Raw genomic sequence first — 18,302 nt, 5'->3', positions numbered from 1 at the left:
ATATATATATATATATATATATATAAAAAAAAAAATTAAATTTTGCACTAATAAAAGTTTATTTGAGTATTTACGGTTCAATTAATCAATTTAATTATTTTTTACTGATATTAGGCATTTGAATTTATCTAATACTATTACTATATGCTAATATAATCGTTGACAGAGTGAAATTATCTAAAATACAAGTAAATGAGAATACTTAGTATTTATTTCAAAATTAATAATTTATTGGGATTGCATGTATATTGTATTGTATGTATTTTTCAATATATGTTTGTGATGATTATTGCTTTATGACTATCAAATTTATATTGTTATATAATTCATTTTGTTTGTTGTAGGGTACGTATAGTTTATTTTATTTTTCTTATTTTTCCTCTCATAGGCTATGCGAAGGAATATGATTCCTCCTTTATAGTTAGTGTGAGAAAACTAAACATTATTTCTATTAACCTTTAATTTATTATCATCGACTTAGTCCATACAATTAGAGTGATTTAGTATAACTACGAACAATAAGTTAGCATGACTAAAAAACTTTGCCTTGTCTTTCTTACCTTAACACGGGGCGGATCAACATGGTGTTCTTCGAGTGCTCGAGCACCCATTAACCTAGTATCGAATTATATATATATATCTATGTAGAAATTAAGAAGTATTGATATATATTAAACGTAGAGTACCCAATGAATAAATAGTTTGTTGGTTCAATGGTTCATAGTGGGTGCTTAAGATTGTTTTGTGCTACTGGTCCCGGGTTTGAATCTGACCCTCAGCATGTATTCTTTTTAATTTTTGAAACCCACTATATTCTTTTTTATTTATAGAAGCCCTTTTACTACTTTTCCTAAAAAAGAAGATATACAAATAAATGTTTTCCTTTCTTAATTATTTAAGATAATAAATACTACTCCCTTCATTCCTAAATAATTGTCATGTTTCACTTTACAAGAGTTAATTCATAATTTTCAAAGCTAAATTAGATTAAAATAATTCAATATTTCAAAAATTAAAATTTTATGTCAAAAACTATACTAGAAATTCTATAAGTTGTAATTTTTCTTATATCAATATAATAAAAAATAAATCTTATAATATTGTTCAGAATTGATATTGTTTGACTCTAGAAAAGGGAGACTATGACAAGTGAAAATGAACAAAGTGAGTAGTTGTTCTTATTGATTTCAAATATGATCACATTTTTATGACACGTGTTAAATTTGTGCACTTATATATATTTTTATGTAAGGGCATGTCTAGGTAGATCCAATGGGGTTCATTTGAATCCTCTTCCGCGAAAAATACACTATTTATATATACTTAAAATTATATTTTATGTATATATAGTAGATGTTGAATACTCTTTGACTTCTTGTGTATTTATTTATGTAACTTTTATATTTTGAACTCACTTAGTGAACAAATTGACTCCATCACTATTAAGGTGAGAACACCCACAACCTTAAAATCCTGGATCCGCCACCGCCTTAACAAATGTATACATGTCCATGATCCTTTTAAATGCAATAAAAAGAGAAAAAACATTTCTTATTAGAGTTTTTTCGTTTTTAATGGTTCAAAAGAATCATATTTAAAATTACTTAAAAGAATTCTTAAATATCAGAAGAATAAATTATTTTATTGATCTTTCCACAAACTTTTTCTAGTTTGTGATGTCGTTCAAATCGTCAGAATGTTACTAGATATAGCCTTCTCCCCAGCAATATAATATGTCAAACATCTACAACACTTTTATAATTCAAGATCGAGATAGTGTTGAAATGTATTGCAAAACGATATTGATATGTTTTGCTTCCTTGGTCAATCAAATCATTATGGATACATAAATTGCTTAAACAAAGGTTATGAATCCATCTTCGTTAGAAGTAATTCTTTTCATTACTTCTAATTAAAGGTCTAGAGACTTCGTAGTCCCATTACACCTCGTAAAAAAAAGCTCCTTTCTTCAAAAATATCTAACTTAAAGTTGGTTATCAAATATATGTTAGATTCGCCTAATTCTTTCTTGCCTTCCCATGAATTCAGCACCAAATGAACCATGCACATGAGTTCACAAGTTACATCTTGCTCAAAAGCAAACACTTTTACATTGTAGAATAACCAAGTGTTTGAGACAAACCAAAAAAGTAGGAAATCAAACTCTAAGTCAAGGACTTTATATACAAAATAGTATAAATATAATTATTTAATTTACTATCGGGTTATCAGTTAACCCCATTAAGAAAAACCTCAAACCATTAAGAACCGATAACCCGATAACAAAAATCAAAACCGTTATCAAAACCGCTAAACCAATAACCCAGTACTGATAAACCAATAAAAAAAAAATTGATTCAGATTATCGATTTAGATTCAATTTTGAACAGCCCTATTTCAAAAGGTTGTCCTATTAAAAACTCTCCAAAATCAATACTTATTTCTAACTCCCCGAAGTATTTCGTCGATTCACCCGAAAAACCTATAATGGACCCCCTCAATAAGAAAAAATAAAAAAAATCCTCTTCATGGCATTTGGCCCACATGGCACATGTCATGTTTGCACAAACAAAATATGACCGTTGCAAAGGAGAGATCTCCTTCTATTAAAAAAACTTAGACATTTTTTTAACGAGTCCCAAATTGCTCCTCCTTCACCCATTTCTCTCTCTTCTTTCTCCCTCTATATTTTAGGGCATCGTATACAGGCAAAAGAGGGATATGGCGATTGCACCGGAGACTCAGCCACAGCAACAGCCGAAGGTAACAATTTTTTCTGACCATTATTAGATGAATAGAAGAGCAACAATGTCAATTTTTGTTTTTTCGTGAGTTAGGGTTTTTAGGAATTTTAACTTACTGAGTTATATGCGTTCTCTATTTGTCATATTTAAATGTTGCTATGCGCTTGAATTTCTGACGATTTTGTTGAATACCATTTGTTGTAAAGAGTTCTTTTTTCTCGATTTTGAATTTAATTGATAGGTATTTTAAACAGAAATGTGGCTATTTTGGGGTGGATCGCTAGTTAACTGAGCACTGTAAAAGGATTTAGGGCAGTGGAGTAGGATTTTCTCATGGAAAATTTTGGCATGTTGTAGAACAAATAAACTAAATGGACTGGTTGACTTTGCTAAGCTTTGTTTTTCATTTTCCTGGACAGTTATCATGGTTATGAAATTCTAAGATTTTCTATGCTTTAAGTTTACAACAACAATAATAACAACATACGTAGTGAAATCCCACAAGTGGAGTCGGGGGAGGGTAGAGTGTACATTGACCTTACCCGAGACCTTTCGTTAAGAATAATACAATATTTACCACTCCACCATAATCCATGTTGATTTATGCATTAAGGTTTAAAAGATAGAAATGTATGTTCTTTTAACTTTTTTTGCATAAATTTTCCCTTTTGTATACTTGGTTGATTAGGATTTTATTTTTTGCAGGATTCCTCTGATGGTGCGGCGGTGGACCAAAAGAGATGGACTCTCAATGATTTTGACATTGGAAAGCCTCTTGGAAGAGGAAAATTTGGTCATGTATATTTAGCTAGGGAGAAAAGGGTTAGTGGATAATTATTAATTTTAATTAATCAACTACATATGCTTCACTGGTTTGGTAATTTGGAATACTATTCATCTTCTGAGTTCTGTAACATTGTTTAATGGGAAATTGTTGGGCATCTGATCCTTATTTTCATCCTTCATGGAAATCAATGTTTTTGAAGTATAAAACAAAACAAACAACAACATACCCAGTGAAATCCCACAAAGTGGGGTCTGGGGAGGGTAATGTGTACGCAGACCTTACCACTGCCTCGTGGAGGTAGAGAGGCTGTTTCCGGTGGTGTTTTGAAGTATAAAACAAAACAAACAACAACATACCCAGTGAAATCCCACGAAAGTGGGGGTCTGGGGGAGGGTAAAGTGTACGCAGACCTTACCACTGCCTCGTGGAGGTAGAGAGGCTGTTTCCGGTGGTGTTTTTGAAGTATAAAACAAAACAAACAACAACATACCCAGTGAAATCCCACAAAGTGGGGTCTGGGAGGGTAAAGTGTACGCAGACCTTACCACTACCTCGTGGAGGTAGAGAGGCTGTTTCCGGTGGTGTTTTTGAAGTATAAAGGAAAAAAGAAATGTATTGTGCTTATTTGTATGTCAGCTTAGATTGTGTTGAACTATTCAGATTTTAGAAAGTTCTTAGCCCATTGATAAAATCCTTCCCTAATCTATATACCTATCCTCCTGTTATTCTTCTTTGTTTATCTAAATATACAATTCATGCTACAAACAATAACGCCTATTATAATCTTAGTTGTTTCATGTAAACAGAGCAATCATATTGTTGCACTAAAAGTGCTTTTCAAGAACCAACTGAAACAGTCCCAAGTTGAGCATCAGCTTCGTCGTGAGGTAGAAATACAAAGCCACCTTCGGCATCCAAATATCCTGAGACTGTATGGTTACTTTTATGATCAGGTAGATTTCTACAATCTTAATGCCTTACTTGTTCGATTTGTGGCCTGAGAAGAATTATAAGAGACTGATTATCTCATTATTATTGCAGAAACGGGTTTATTTGATTCTGGAATATGCTGCCAAGGGTGAACTCTATAAGGAGCTGCAAAAATGCAAATATTTTAGTGAAAGGCGTGCTGCAACTGTGAGTTCTTATCACACTGTTAGACTTTGCCTTCACATTACCGTGAAACCTTGGGACTCCCTGTTAATCATTTGCTTTGTAGATTAAGGGATGAAGGAGCATTCGCGTTAGTTGGGTGTTTATTTTCTCTTTTTTTTCTTTTTGTCACATATTTAGGTAGCATTGAGTCCGTAACACGTTATGTCATTTTAATATGCTCTCTAGTTTACCTATCGTTATTAAATTGATACAAAAGTTTTATGTATTTTTTTTGTCATGGGTGTGGTGTTCAGTATGTTGCATCATTGGCGCGAGCCCTCATATACTGTCACGGGAAGCATGTGATACATAGAGATATTAAGCCAGAGAACCTTTTGGTTGGTGCACAGGTACTTATTTTGCATTTTATTGGAGTTTATGCTTTGCTTGCTGCTGTAAAATGGGGCAGAGTTGTTAACTGTATTTTTCATGGTTTTCTACTATTAGGGTGAACTTAAAATTGCAGACTTTGGTTGGTCGGTACACACCTTCAATCGCAGACGCACTATGTGTGGCACTCTAGACTATTTGCCACCTGAGATGGGTACGCACGTTGTACTTGATGTAAATTAATGTTCTCATGGCCCGAAGCAAATAATCTTTTCTCCAAGTTCATCTGTGCTTTTCACATGGCCTGCTTGATTTTGTTAAAAGCAAGCCTAACTGAATTACATGAGTGTGATGGTTGATTGCTGAATATTGCAGTGGAAAGTGTGGAGCATGATGCAAATGTGGACATTTGGAGCCTTGGTATTCTCTGCTATGAATTCCTATATGGGGTGCCTCCATTTGAAGCAAAGGAACACTCGGACACATATAGAAGGTAAACTTTCTCTACAAATGGAAACTATTGAGAGTTTTGCTTTTTATGAGGAATGTGAAACTGAAAAAGTAAAAGAGTTTTTGATTTAGCTAGCAGAACAAGCAGTCCTAAAAGAAACAATAAATGAACCTTGAGGAGTCGTTTGACCATGAATAAGATTTGGATATTATTTGAAGGAGATTATTTCAACTCAAACTTGATATAGAATTTGAAGTTTGAAAAACATGTTCTTGGAGTTTTTCAAGTTTTTACTCAGTAAACTTCAATTCATGTCTTAAACACACTACTTTAGCTTTCAAATTCTCTTCTTCAACGTAACTTCAAATATTACATTTTCTCAAAATCTCAACCAAATCATGTCCAAATGCCATTAATTGTCGTGGTTTGTTATGACGTTACACAGGATTATACAAGTGGATCTAAAATTTCCTTCCAGACCGGTAGTCTCATCAGCTGCAAAGGATCTTATTACTCAGGTTAGTTTCAAAATTATTCAGCTACTTTTCAGATAACTACTATACTTATGTTTCAGCTAGACTAATATTATGTGGCATAGCAGATGCTAGTCAAGGATTCTTCGCAACGTTTGCCCTTGAAGAAGTTACTTGAGCATCCTTGGATTGTGCAGAATGCAGATCCTTCTGGTGTTTATAGGGGTTAATGGATACATCTTCTTGCAAGTTCCAATCATACTACATTCTTTTAATTTTTTCAAGAAGCCTTCGATATCTCAGAGAGGATAAATCATTGTCATGTAAAATGAGATGAATTACTTTACGAGCTGTAATGAAAAACCTGTGTTGCTTGAAAATGAGAAGAATTACTTTTCCAACTGTTTATTATGTAGCTAGTAAGTCATTTTACCATTCTTTCCCAGGTGTCTCTGTATCTTTCTATATTAAAGTTAACTTGGTTTTAACTGGCAACTCGACACTTCGTTTGGATGATCATGTTGGTTAACCAGCCATATCTTTATGCAGTTATACTTGGAGAACATGTCAATTCTTCAGAGGTAGATCTTGATAATCCTTACAAACAACACATTGAACATTCATCTAATATTTGCAATACCTTAAAATTTTAGACTAAGACATTTCCTCAACATTTTTAATTTGCTTGAAAGGATCATTACAAGAGAAATTGAAGGGGAAAAAGTTATTTATGTCCCAATAAGGGAGTTCTTTTTTCCTGCTTTGTATTGTCAAGAGAGATTGAAAGGGAAAAAAAAGTTATTTACCAATAAGAAGCTCTATTTTCCTGGTTTATATTGTTTTACTTGAGCCGAGGATCGTCCAAAAGTAACATGTGTCTTCACAAGATAAGAACTTTTGGACATGTGTCTTCACAAGATAAGAATAAAATTTGTGTACATACCATCCTCTCCAGACTAATATGTTGTTGTCGTCACCGCTTAGGTGAGTCTAGTCTAGGTGGGTGTAACTCAAAGAAAGATTAGGATGTCCCACTCATGTCCCCAAAAGGGACAATTGGTTAAAAAAGTCTGCCTCTACTTCTGATTTCTGCCAAAATCTTGGACTATTTTAGATCTCAAAAGACCATCCAGCCACACAGAGTTCATCATTTATGTGCATAGCAAATGTTCTCACTATTTAAATTTATTACAAAATATTTTATAAAAAGATGTCTAATTTCACTTCAAGAAATTAGGACTCTAGATGAATTAGGCAGAAATATATCTGTTACTACTGCCAACATCTGATGCAGAAGATCCCAAAACCTTCAACAAATAAGTTCCTAGGACTGTTTTTATAAGGCACAATGGTAAGCAGCAAAAGCTTCAAAGACAACAAGAGAACCACTGCACAGGCAAATGATTACAACAGAGTTACTTCAGTGTGTCACGCCAAGTTCGTAATTACTGTATCAGTGACCTGAGTTCTCATGTACATTGTAATCCCCATCCAACAGTTGAGTTTGCGGCTGCTCCTCCTTTTTAATCTCTTCAATGTCTTTCACGCGCAAGAAGCTTGGCTGATTGGTTGACGAAAGAAGACGTGCCCACATCCTGTCAGTTATAACCACCATATTTTGTTTCTCGGTAATACGCTGCAAACAAAAATGTTGGTTAAACTTAAACATATATGATTGTGCTTCCACGGAGTTCAGAATTCAATGGCTTTAAACCTTCATAGCAAGTCAAATGTGCTTTTTGAAGCCTGGAAAAGCTTAATAGTGTTGGTGATGAAAGGAGGTGTTAAATAGAATATGCTTGGACTTGTAACTGTGGTGTAAACCATGGCAATGATAGCTTTGATTTTCACTGTGGAGATGCTCTTATTTAACACCATAAAAATGCATCTTTTATCAACAATAGAACAAAATTATTCAGTGACTGGGTTAACATGTCGAATGAGGAAAGCTTGAGAAAAACTAAGCAATGAGTCCAGATGGATATGACAGAAGAACTGATCATAAAGTAGAAGAATGAAAGAATTTAAGAAACAGTTGCACCCTGACCTAAAATGAGAGTTCCTAACCAGAACCTGATAAAGAAAAGTGCATAAAATGCCAGCACGATGTTCTAAAAGACACTTGTAACTCGTGAGGTGTGCCTTCACATGTGCAGATGTGCTTAGAGAAGAGGCAATTCCTAATTGTCTCGAGGCAGTCCAATGATATGAAAAACCGTTGACATTTTTGTCTTTTACCCATTCTCATGTGTCTTCTGCCTGGGTACTTTTCCTCATGCAAAAAGAGGATGTTGAATGGGCAAGTTAATATGGGATGTGTATTAGTAACGAATATCGTATGATAACAATTACTTTTGCCCAAACTCTGGAGCTTTTGAAGGGAATGTGTAAGGCCGAGACTGTCTCAAGGGTGAATGGCCTGTGGATCTCAACTACAGTAATACTATTTTTGTCATGTTAAGCTATTTACTTAATAACGGAAAAAAGTACTCATAAAAGATGTCCAAAACCTTGACATTGAGAGGTACAGGTATGGAAATTCTCAAGATCACTTCCATCGAAAAGACCAGTCAATGCATAACTACTTACATTGAATGGTATATAAGTCTGGCGACCATTGACAAGTCCTGAGGTGAAACCTGTGTAGCCTGCCATTGCTCCATGAACACAACTTTGAGCAAGAAGAGTGCAATATACATTATCAGAGGCATTACTTGGAACAGCACGAATCATGTAAGTCGGATCTGAAAAAAAAAGCAATTAGCTTGATATATTTTGCAACAAATCCACTAATTAAGATGGTTGAAATTTCTTACCTATATACTTAAGAGTAATGGGCATCTTAGTTTTTGTAGCAAAATGATCCTACAAGAAAACAAAGTGGTGAGTATAACAGAATACAAGACAAAATAGTTCCTCTCTAACTCAACTCAACCATGACATTTCTGTGGACTCTTTAAGAATAACTACACACCATGTTGACAGTTTTAGCCAGAGGTAATGTCTTAATACTGACATTGGGAAATGTAAGACTTCAGCAGATTGCTCATCAAGGGTGCTTTGCACCATGAAGTTAGAAAAATTTTCATCTTTGTAATACCATAAAGCAGAACGTTCAACAAATATTTGTAGTTACCGCCACTTAACATCATTTACACGAACACATAAGTCAGTTTTGATAGATAAGTAGATAACAGCAACACAATTAAATATATAAACATAGCACATAATGCGTTAGCTATTTTCTTACCATAACAATGTCTTCATTAGAGGCATATGCCTATTAGTGATGTTGCAGTTATTATTTGGTAAGAGTAATAATGTGGTACAAGTTCTTTCATCTTGATTAAATCCTTCTTAAATGGATACTTCCCATCTTTCTAGTAATAGGGTACTCCTTCATTAATAGGATTTAATTTGACACTGATCTGTACGCTGAAGTGGAGACAAACACACTTACAGACAGACGAACAGAGAGATATTTCTTTGTTTAACAATATTTTTAAAGGAGAACTCCAAAAGTTACAACCATTACCCTGATTTTTTGGGAAATCCACAAACCAACATCCTGGAGAAGCTTGTTCCCCGAAGCATCTTGTTCGTTTTTGGCATGCGCATTCTCTTCTGCAAGAAGTTCTTGCCCTGCTCCTTCGGCTATCACAATAACCATGTGCCCATTTTCTTTGAGCCTTTTTTCAATGTATTCAAAGAGTCCACCATCTCCTTCAAGATAAAAGGGTGACTCTGGAATTAAACAGAGATCAACATCTCTGCTCGCCAAAGTGGCATACATTGCGATGAATCCTGCAAAAAAATTCCAGAAATTTGAACTAAGCCAGGAAAATTTTAATAAGATAAGCATTGGAAAAATAACTTTACAGGGCATTGTTACTGAGATCACTGCAAATATTATAAGCTATTCTCCACATCAAAATGATTATCCTAGAGCTTAGATAAGCAGACCTTATTGTTTATTACCATTATCTAGTTTGCATCTACTAACTCAGAAGCAATAATTTTTTAAGAGCAAGATTAACCGACACTGTGCAAGAGATGTTATGCAGCAGAGATGGACAACAAATGCTCTCCATGACTCATGAGAACTTGGAAAAAACTTGTCATAACTAGCCTATTGGCTATGGGTTAATAAGATTTCAAGGTCAAGGTGCACAATACCACTATAGCGTCCCATTAGCTTCACCACACCAATACCATTTTCAGCACTTTCAGCTTCAACATGAGCTGCATTTATGGCACGTTGAGCCTCCTCTACAGCAGTATCAAAACCAAATGACTTGTCGATAACCTGAAAACAGATAAAAGTTTTATTTTCACAGATCAGCAGCCAAAAATGAAGAGCTCAATTTGGCTCGATCAAATAAGAGATGGTAGTCCCAAGTTGAGGCTTTTGAAGACATCATAACAAGTAATGTGCTGCGGAATACATTTATGTTTCTCATTTGCAAGAAACATCAAACTGTACTTCCTGAGATTATTTAAACTGTTTATAGAACGGAAACAAAAAAGAAAAAATCAAGTGGTACTGAAGAGAAGAGAATTACAGGGATATCATTATCAATTGTCTTTGGGATCCCAGCAACAATTACTTTGAGACCACGCCGCCTGATTTCCTGCAAAATGGCAGTAGGATTGTTCTTATAAGCTTGCCAGAGGATAAGTACTCTTTCACCAACCAAAGTACTGAGAATACCCAAAACAAGGACTATATCATCAGCCAAAATCAGATGCAAAAGGTAAAGCATATAAAATGGCTGCTTCGTAATATTGGCAAAAAATTATCAAAAAGCACCTTGCATCGTGATATTTAAAAATCATACTAAAACCACATGAGAATTTCAAGAGAATAGCAAACCCCGGGAAACTATTAGTTCGATATGCAAAAGCCATTAAAGTCAGACAGACTTAGTACAATAAATAGGTATATATACTATCCACGAGTTTAACTGATATATGCTAAAGGAGGATTAAGATGATGTAAACATGTAATACAGACTGTCACAGACAGCATAATTCAAGAGACTGTTAAGTGATTATATCACCTCAACGACCTAATAAAAGAATTGGTTTTCAAAACTCTGAGCAGAGTGCTAAAAAGCTCAGCAAGACAATACAATCCATGAGCACCTTGTTGCCCTCAAAATGAAACTATTTGAGCTGGCATCTTTAAAATCTTGAAGCTGGAATTTCCAGGAAATAACATACCTCATATATTACAGCTGCTCCTTTCTGAGTTCCATCACCACCGATTATATATACCTTACCAGTAAAAAACACAAGTTATAGCCAGTGGAAATTTATTAAGTGACAAAACCACACTCAAGACATTTTGCAGCGAGATAGAAGATTTGCCTCGGAGGACACTGACTTCTGGTATAAACAGCAAGTTCATCCCTAAAGATCATATTGTTTGTGACAAAGCTAAAATTCTATTCCTAAACCCCTTTTCTCCCTCTAGCTTCTTTTCCAGATAAAGTCTTTTGCATGAATACAACAAGCATGCTAACAGAAGCCCAACTTTCTTTACCCCCAAAGAAGATTTTCATGACCAGTATAGTTCCTTCTTCATTAATAAGCAGCTTTTGCAAAAGGTTGAGAATATCATAGCTTGAATGGTGAGGGATGAAAGCGGAAAAGTATTCTGCCAGTTCCGACACCTATTTATGGATGGACAACTTATCTCAAAGAAAACTTGTTTATGGACAATCTCACACTAGAGATACCTGATTAATTTCACGGTCCTGTATGCTGTCAACAATCTTTGTGGTATCATGGCCTCCTCGTGATGATCCAAGAATTGTACCACCACGTTTATGAATGTCATTAACAGTCTTTGGTGTCAAATTGATGATATTCTTGGAATAGAAACCCCTGTAGCCTCCCTTTTGAAAAAGAATTACAGTATCAGCTGCCAATCAAGTGCAATAGAAAACTTTTCCAAGAGGAAGATGTGAAAACAGAATAAAAGAGGCCATATCAATCTCCAATTGTCAAACATTTATATTTAATAGCCAAAAATGGTTCAAAAACAAAACAGTAACAAGAATCTGCTTTACTATCTAAACTTGCCACACAAAGCAAATTGGCGTCCTTGTACTAGATGCTAACTTGGAGGTTGAGTTAGACCCAAGGTCTAAGCAAATTGAATTATGTCTTAAGTTTCTTTAAGCATTGTCTATGAATCAATTAAGATTCAAGATCTTTTTTATCGAAATTATCACCAGAGTCCTCCATCTCACCCCCACCTCCTTATAGGTATTCTATTCAGAATTGAAGCAGACTGATGCTATAGAAACTTAACAAGGATTACAACTTTATATCACTCAAAAGTTCATCTTTCTATCTACCTCACTTACGTTGTCTTATTACACTTCCCACAAAGCAGTGCTTCCTTTTTTATCCATAACTGTGATAAGATGGATAGAAGATGTCTTCTGATTTTTTTTTCTAACTCCAGAACTAGCAACCGATTGCGCTAGATTATCATTTCCTAGATAGAAGATTTGACCATGAATTGAACGCGAACTCCAGAATTGGCCTCTGATTCCTTTGGATCAGTGTTATCAAAGGCGCGCTTTAAGCGTGCTTAAGCCCTAAAGCGAGGCTCAAAACGTGTTGAGCGCTTCGCTTCGCTTTATGTGCGCTTCAGTGTTGTCATCAAGGTTCTAAGTCCAACGTTTCCTTGCCAATGAGCCTCTTATGAAGAAGTGAAACTAAATAATTGATATTTCACTTTATCATAAAAAAAATTCAATTTCTTTGGTCATATATTTGTCATTCATGTTTATAATTATTAGACTTGGACTAAACATATATATTTGTATTCTTTTCTCCCTTTGCGCCTTTTATCATTAAAGCCCACACTTTATTTGCGCTTTGCGCTTAAAGCCCCCACGGACCTTAGAGCTTTTTTGCACTTTTCGCCTTTGATAACACTGCTTTGGATTCTACGGTTAGTGGATTCAACATGAATACAGAAGCATTATATCTCAATGTTTTGATACAGCCATCATAATTCACCTTCATTCTTTTTCAATAAGGGAATCCATGAATGGCTCTGTGTACCACAGGCTTAATAGTGAAGTACTGATCTAATAGTTTGAGTCTTACAAATTGCTCTAATATTGACTAAGGAAATGGTCAAGTTCTTTGAGCACATGATGCAAATCACCTTGGGGGGGGAGAGACTCTGCATGTTGCAAGTCTTCACTTAGAGAAGTGGTGCTATAGGCACATGACTGTACCAGAATCCATTGTTCATCAATATGGAATCAAATACAAACTAATAGCGACTGCACCCGCACCCCCTTGCTACTAACTGTGGATGCATCAATCACTTCCCATATGAGGCAGAATGCCTAAACAAGCATAAAAGTTGAAGTTCAAACAACTTACATCGATACCAAAGACTTTGTTGACTCCATACATATAATCGAGGCTATGTACAATCTCTCTGATCACTGTGTTTAGCCCAGGGCACAAACCACCACAAGTTACAATACAAGCACGAACATCATCCGAACTGAAATACACCTGAGCAACAAAGAAGCACGCTTCTCAGTGAGTTCATACTTTTACTGATTGATGAAAAAAAAGGAGAATTGCCCTTTCCAGAGGAAAGTACATAGTATACATACCTTCTGACGTGGACCAGCACGCCGGAAATGCACCCCTCTGGGACTGTCCTTGTGAACAACAACCTGGAAAGAGACTTAAACATTACTTCAATGAGGGGGAGGGGGGGGGGGATACAAGTTTCCTGGTACCTAGATGGAGAGACAAGCTAGCATAAGAATATAAAGATTATGAAGGGCTCATTCCATGAAAGAGAATTTCATGCTTCTTCACTGCTATATCATCTTGGAAACTACTGAAAAGAGTAAAGAAATGAAAAGGAGTGCAAAGTACTGCTTTTAGGTTGGTCTATCTATAAGTAGAGATCATATGAAACCGTTTTTTTCAGGGGTGCTGACCCGCAGCGAGGTAGAGATGACTAAGTGACATGTGGAATATGGAGACGACAATAGCATGCCGTAGAAGGAGATAACAAGTGGAGTCAACAATCCACTAAGACTAACCTATCTACAAGTACATCCCCAAGCGGCAGTCAAACAAGGACAGCGAGATGCCAGTGGAATGATTGACCGGACATTCTGAAGAGTCAGAGCATGTTCTTATTTTAATACGTTAAGATTTAAATAATAAAGGTACTAAGATGGTACATATTACAAAAGATCAGCATCTATCACTAACATGAAACTACAGATCTCTTATCTCTTCTAGGAATTCCATGTGTTGCTCCCTATTTACCATAATACTCCTTTCACACATAAAAAACAGATTTAATAGACACCTATTCTTAATCATATCAGCATGTTCATTTTTGTACCTTTCAGCTATATAATGGAGTACATTCTCAAATTTTTGACATATTCCTTGATTTTGTTTATCCTTTAAGCATTCCATTTCAGTGCTTAGACTCTGTTTCCTGAGATGAAATTTGTGGCAAGGGTGGAATAACAAAGTGTTCATATGTTATGCAGAACCATTAGATATGTCAAATTCAACAAAATATGGGATCTCAATTTTTCCAAAACCTAGATCGAAGTGTAATGGTCCTCTACTCTAGCTTTCAAGTTATTCCTATTAGTACATTCTTTGAATCACCTGCACTCCCAAGGTAGCAAAATAGAGAATCCTAAGGCCAGCTTTCTCAAGATTCTATGTAGTCAATGTAATTTTTCTTAGTGTTTCATCGAACATTGGAACAAACATGGGTATAACATTTCTTCTTTGCAGACAATTTTAGACCCATGGAACAAGTTAAGAAGCAGGACTCACCTTTTGGGGGACAGTATCATCCATGTCAACAAAGTACTGCCTGAAACCACAATGAAAGTTCATAACTTGTTATGGATGAAATGCATATATAATTAACTGTAAAGTAACAGCGACATCAGCTTGAAGCATAACAAAAGAATTTTTGGTGATCGACTCACTTCACAACTGAATATGCAGGATTGGACCGCAATGGATTGTCATAAGTCTGCCGTCAAGCAACAAGATGTAAAAGAAGTTCAGTTAGTAAATATAAGCATCCAGCACAAGAGACATAAAGGTTGGCAGTACAGAAAAGATAATACCTATAAGAGCCAATATTGAACCATTTATTTGAAACACTTAAAAAAGGGGAGGGGGTGGGGGGTAAGAACAAGAGGAACTAGGATAGTAGGTCACATGCCAGCATCCACGATATTTAAAGTGATGACAAACTGGTTCCTTTCCAAAAACAAAATACAGATGGACTGAGCTTCTCCAACCATGTGATTGAATTGAGAACAGGAAAGAAAACAAAGTAGAGTGATGGAAAGGATATGGTTTTTTTAAAATTAGTTTGTGGACAGAAGGATGTACGAATATTTGTCAGTCCAACAAAACCTGAACTTAGCACTTGTGTTCAAAAACAAAATTGCAGACATCACGAAAACATTTTGTAAAATGAATGAAAGTTCACACATATAACGGTTCTCCATTAACAACTGATTAGAATACAACAAAAGGCAATGCATATTCACTTGATGCCTCTTGTTTACTGACACAAAATAAAAGATTTAGATAGCATCTAGCAGCTGTGCTGAACACCAAATTGTAGGCGCCCCAAAAACATCTTTTACATAAATGCCAGTTCACACAATTAATCATCCTCCAATAAGTCAGGATGTCCCCTCATCGAGATAGCTATGAACTCCTTCCTTTTGCAGGCTACTTAAAACTTCAAAGCACAAAACTGATATCTTAATTTTCATAAACCTGTTTTGCCTTGCATCTTTTTATAACAAAAGTGTCCCAAAGAAATTGAGTAGAAAATCTCCCCCTACCCCCCACGCCCCCCCTATTCTTCATACAAAGGGCTTCTGATTCTATCTCTTAGGTTCTGACAAAACTTCATCAGAAGCCCAATAATCATTTCTCCAAGAACTTCAAACATAAAAACTAGTAGAAACTAAACATGAGAGAACATGTGTACTTTATGGATACCATACTTCTGTAACCAGCTCCCCAATTACATGACATTTGAAGTCATCAATAAATTTCAAAGATCTCCCAATATTAGTGCGTTTTCAGTTCACCACAACATAGAACATATTCTTAACTGTTTTTCAAAAGGGAAAGAAAATGACATTGTACATTTAACCAGAAATCCATTTATTCCAGCTTCAAAAGAGAACAATCCCATCTCTCTACCCTCCTCCACTTAAACACTATATACTCCATTCAATAGCTAACTCATAAGGTGTGCTTGCTACACATCACGATGCATAGCCCAATGAGCTTCTTTCACTCCTTTTTTTTTTTTTTTTTATAATGGTGGTGTCCAACTCAACTTGCTCACACCTCAACATAAACACTATGTGATTTTTTCTCATCTGTCCTAACTAGACAGAGTTACATAGTACATGTGGCTGGTGGAAGGTGGCAGGTATCCCGTAAAAATAGCTTCTTTCACATTTCTTTCAACATTTTTATGGATCAAGTGAAGGACAAACAACACAAGATGCAATAACTAAACAAACCCAATCAATTAACATTACAAAATGACAAAATCAAACAATTAGAGATTCACACATACAACATCCAAACACATGCATACTCAAAATCATTCAGAAATTAAGAGAAAAAAGAGAGAATACAAGAACAATACAGGAAGATCAGGGATATAATCAGTCAAATGAGGAACATCTTCAAGAACATAGCCATAATCTCCTTTCACCACCTTCATCTGGTAATTACTCTCAGTACCCATCTTCCCCAAATATATAAAAACAAAAAAGATTCCAACTTTCTCAATGGAAATTCAAAAGGGTATCTGAAAACAGAATCACAAAAACAAAAAAATACATATATATGTTAAATTTGAGTCAACCCAAGAAAAGAGAGATTTGTATTTTTTGGTTCTTGTGAGAGAAGAAACTGGAATATTGTAGTAAATAACAAAAACAAGCGTGACAGTACAACACGTGAATTGGAGATTTGTTCTTTCACACGAATCAAAGGAGCAAAAAATAATCAGAATTTTCAAAGGGGAAAGTGAAAAAAATGATATTTTTTTACAGAAAGAGTGAAAACATATGGATATGGAAGTTGGTCGGCTGGTGGTGGCATTTATCATATCATTTCAATTTTTTAAATATAATTATATATGTAATTAATAAAAAAAAATACTCCTATAGACGTTTGATTATGTTTCATTATTTTTATGATAGATAAGAAGAGTTTCTTCTTTATTAAACATTTTAATCCTTAAATGCTGTTGTTTCTTTTTAGTTTGGGTGATACTTCAAAATGATTAATGTGTATTGTTGTACTAATTCAAATTCATTAGGCCACGGAAAATCAAGTAGAATTTAAATATGTGATTTTATTTCATAATTTCACTCGATAAAATTTATCTTTAGTTTTGATGGTATATTGTTGTCACACAAAACGTTGAACGCAAGCTTCTACTTTATTCATGCCGCACAAATATAATATGTGACATTATCGTCGATTTCTCTAGTTTCATGGATCAGAGACCCGAGGACACTCTGAGTGTCATTCACGCTTGCTTCATATATCATATTTTCGAATTAACACTCCAAATAGTCAAATCTTGATCCTACTCAAACTTAATATTTTAGACTCCAAAATTTGTTTTCATACCTTTAACTTATCATTAATTCTCCGTGAGTCTCTTTCATCAAAATAAATCATAATTTTTTTTATATGTCATAATTAAGATATGTAGTTTTCAAATTAACAAACTAAGAGCAATATAACAAAAGAAATAATGAATACATTTTGAGCTAATATATAAAACAAAAAGTATTTTAAAAGGAAAAAAATTAGAATTAAACTAAAATATTCTTTATTTGTTATTTTATATAGATTTAATGCTTAATTATTTACGATTTAATTATAAGAAAAATAATTAAGATAGACAAAGAAAAAATAGAGAAGAGAACTAAAAGGTGGGAATCAAACTTTCGTTAAAAAGGTACTCCTATATATATAATCAATCAACTGAATTATGAATTAGTAAAATTTCAAGACGAAAATAGAATCATAATCAATAAAGTAAAAATTTAAATAACTAATCAAATTTTTTTTTAGAGAAAGAGAGAAAGATAGTATAGTATTTGATTGACTAATTTAAAATGGTTAATTCTTTTTTTGATTTTCATCATAGTGTTTCGAATTCGTATCGAAGCTGATGATACAAATATATCATTTTCAACAAGATTTTTTTTCCTAGAACTCGAACCGAAACCTCTAATGTAGTAAAGCAACCCCCCCCCCCCCTCTTC

The 18,302-nt window shown here is 34.6% G+C and overlaps 3 protein-coding genes across 3 annotated transcripts in view; 2 read left to right on the top strand and 1 right to left on the bottom strand.

Moving 5' to 3' along the window:
- Positions 1-2,627: 2,627 nt before the first annotated feature.
- On the top strand, positions 2,628-6,346 carry LOC102598016 (serine/threonine-protein kinase Aurora-2). Its single transcript, XM_006342451.2, has 9 exons — positions 2,628-2,763; positions 3,450-3,566; positions 4,338-4,484; positions 4,573-4,668; positions 4,941-5,036; positions 5,134-5,230; positions 5,392-5,509; positions 5,913-5,985; positions 6,069-6,346. The coding sequence occupies exons 1-9, from the start codon at positions 2,722-2,724 to the stop codon at positions 6,168-6,170; spliced, it is 888 nt and encodes a 295-aa protein (XP_006342513.1). The 5' UTR covers positions 2,628-2,721; the 3' UTR covers positions 6,171-6,346.
- Positions 3,757-18,302, top strand: part of LOC102597372 (nuclear poly(A) polymerase 4) — a 21,585-nt gene continuing 7,039 nt past the window's right edge. Inside the window, exon 1 of the mRNA XM_015306585.1 lies at positions 3,757-3,778. The gene's annotated coding sequence lies outside the window, so the exon portion shown is untranslated. The remainder of the gene's footprint in view (positions 3,779-18,302) is intronic.
- Positions 6,997-17,094, bottom strand: LOC102597696 (ATP-dependent 6-phosphofructokinase 6-like). Its single transcript, XM_006342450.2, has 13 exons — positions 16,661-17,094; positions 14,958-15,004; positions 14,800-14,839; positions 13,596-13,658; positions 13,354-13,491; positions 11,682-11,840; positions 11,164-11,217; positions 10,503-10,571; positions 10,117-10,246; positions 9,476-9,744; positions 8,757-8,805; positions 8,530-8,684; positions 6,997-7,576 (listed from the first exon to the last, which is right to left on the bottom strand). The coding sequence occupies exons 1-13, from the start codon at positions 16,760-16,762 to the stop codon at positions 7,394-7,396; spliced, it is 1,458 nt and encodes a 485-aa protein (XP_006342512.1). The 5' UTR covers positions 16,763-17,094; the 3' UTR covers positions 6,997-7,393.

The sequence above is a fragment of the Solanum tuberosum genome, unplaced genomic scaffold (assembly GCF_000226075.1).
Source record: "Solanum tuberosum cultivar DM 1-3 516 R44 unplaced genomic scaffold, SolTub_3.0 scf00034, whole genome shotgun sequence".
Taxonomy (NCBI): Eukaryota; Viridiplantae; Streptophyta; class Magnoliopsida; order Solanales; family Solanaceae; genus Solanum; species Solanum tuberosum.
The sequence above is the reverse complement of the archived record's forward strand: the minus strand, read 5'-3'. Positions and strand labels throughout refer to the sequence as shown.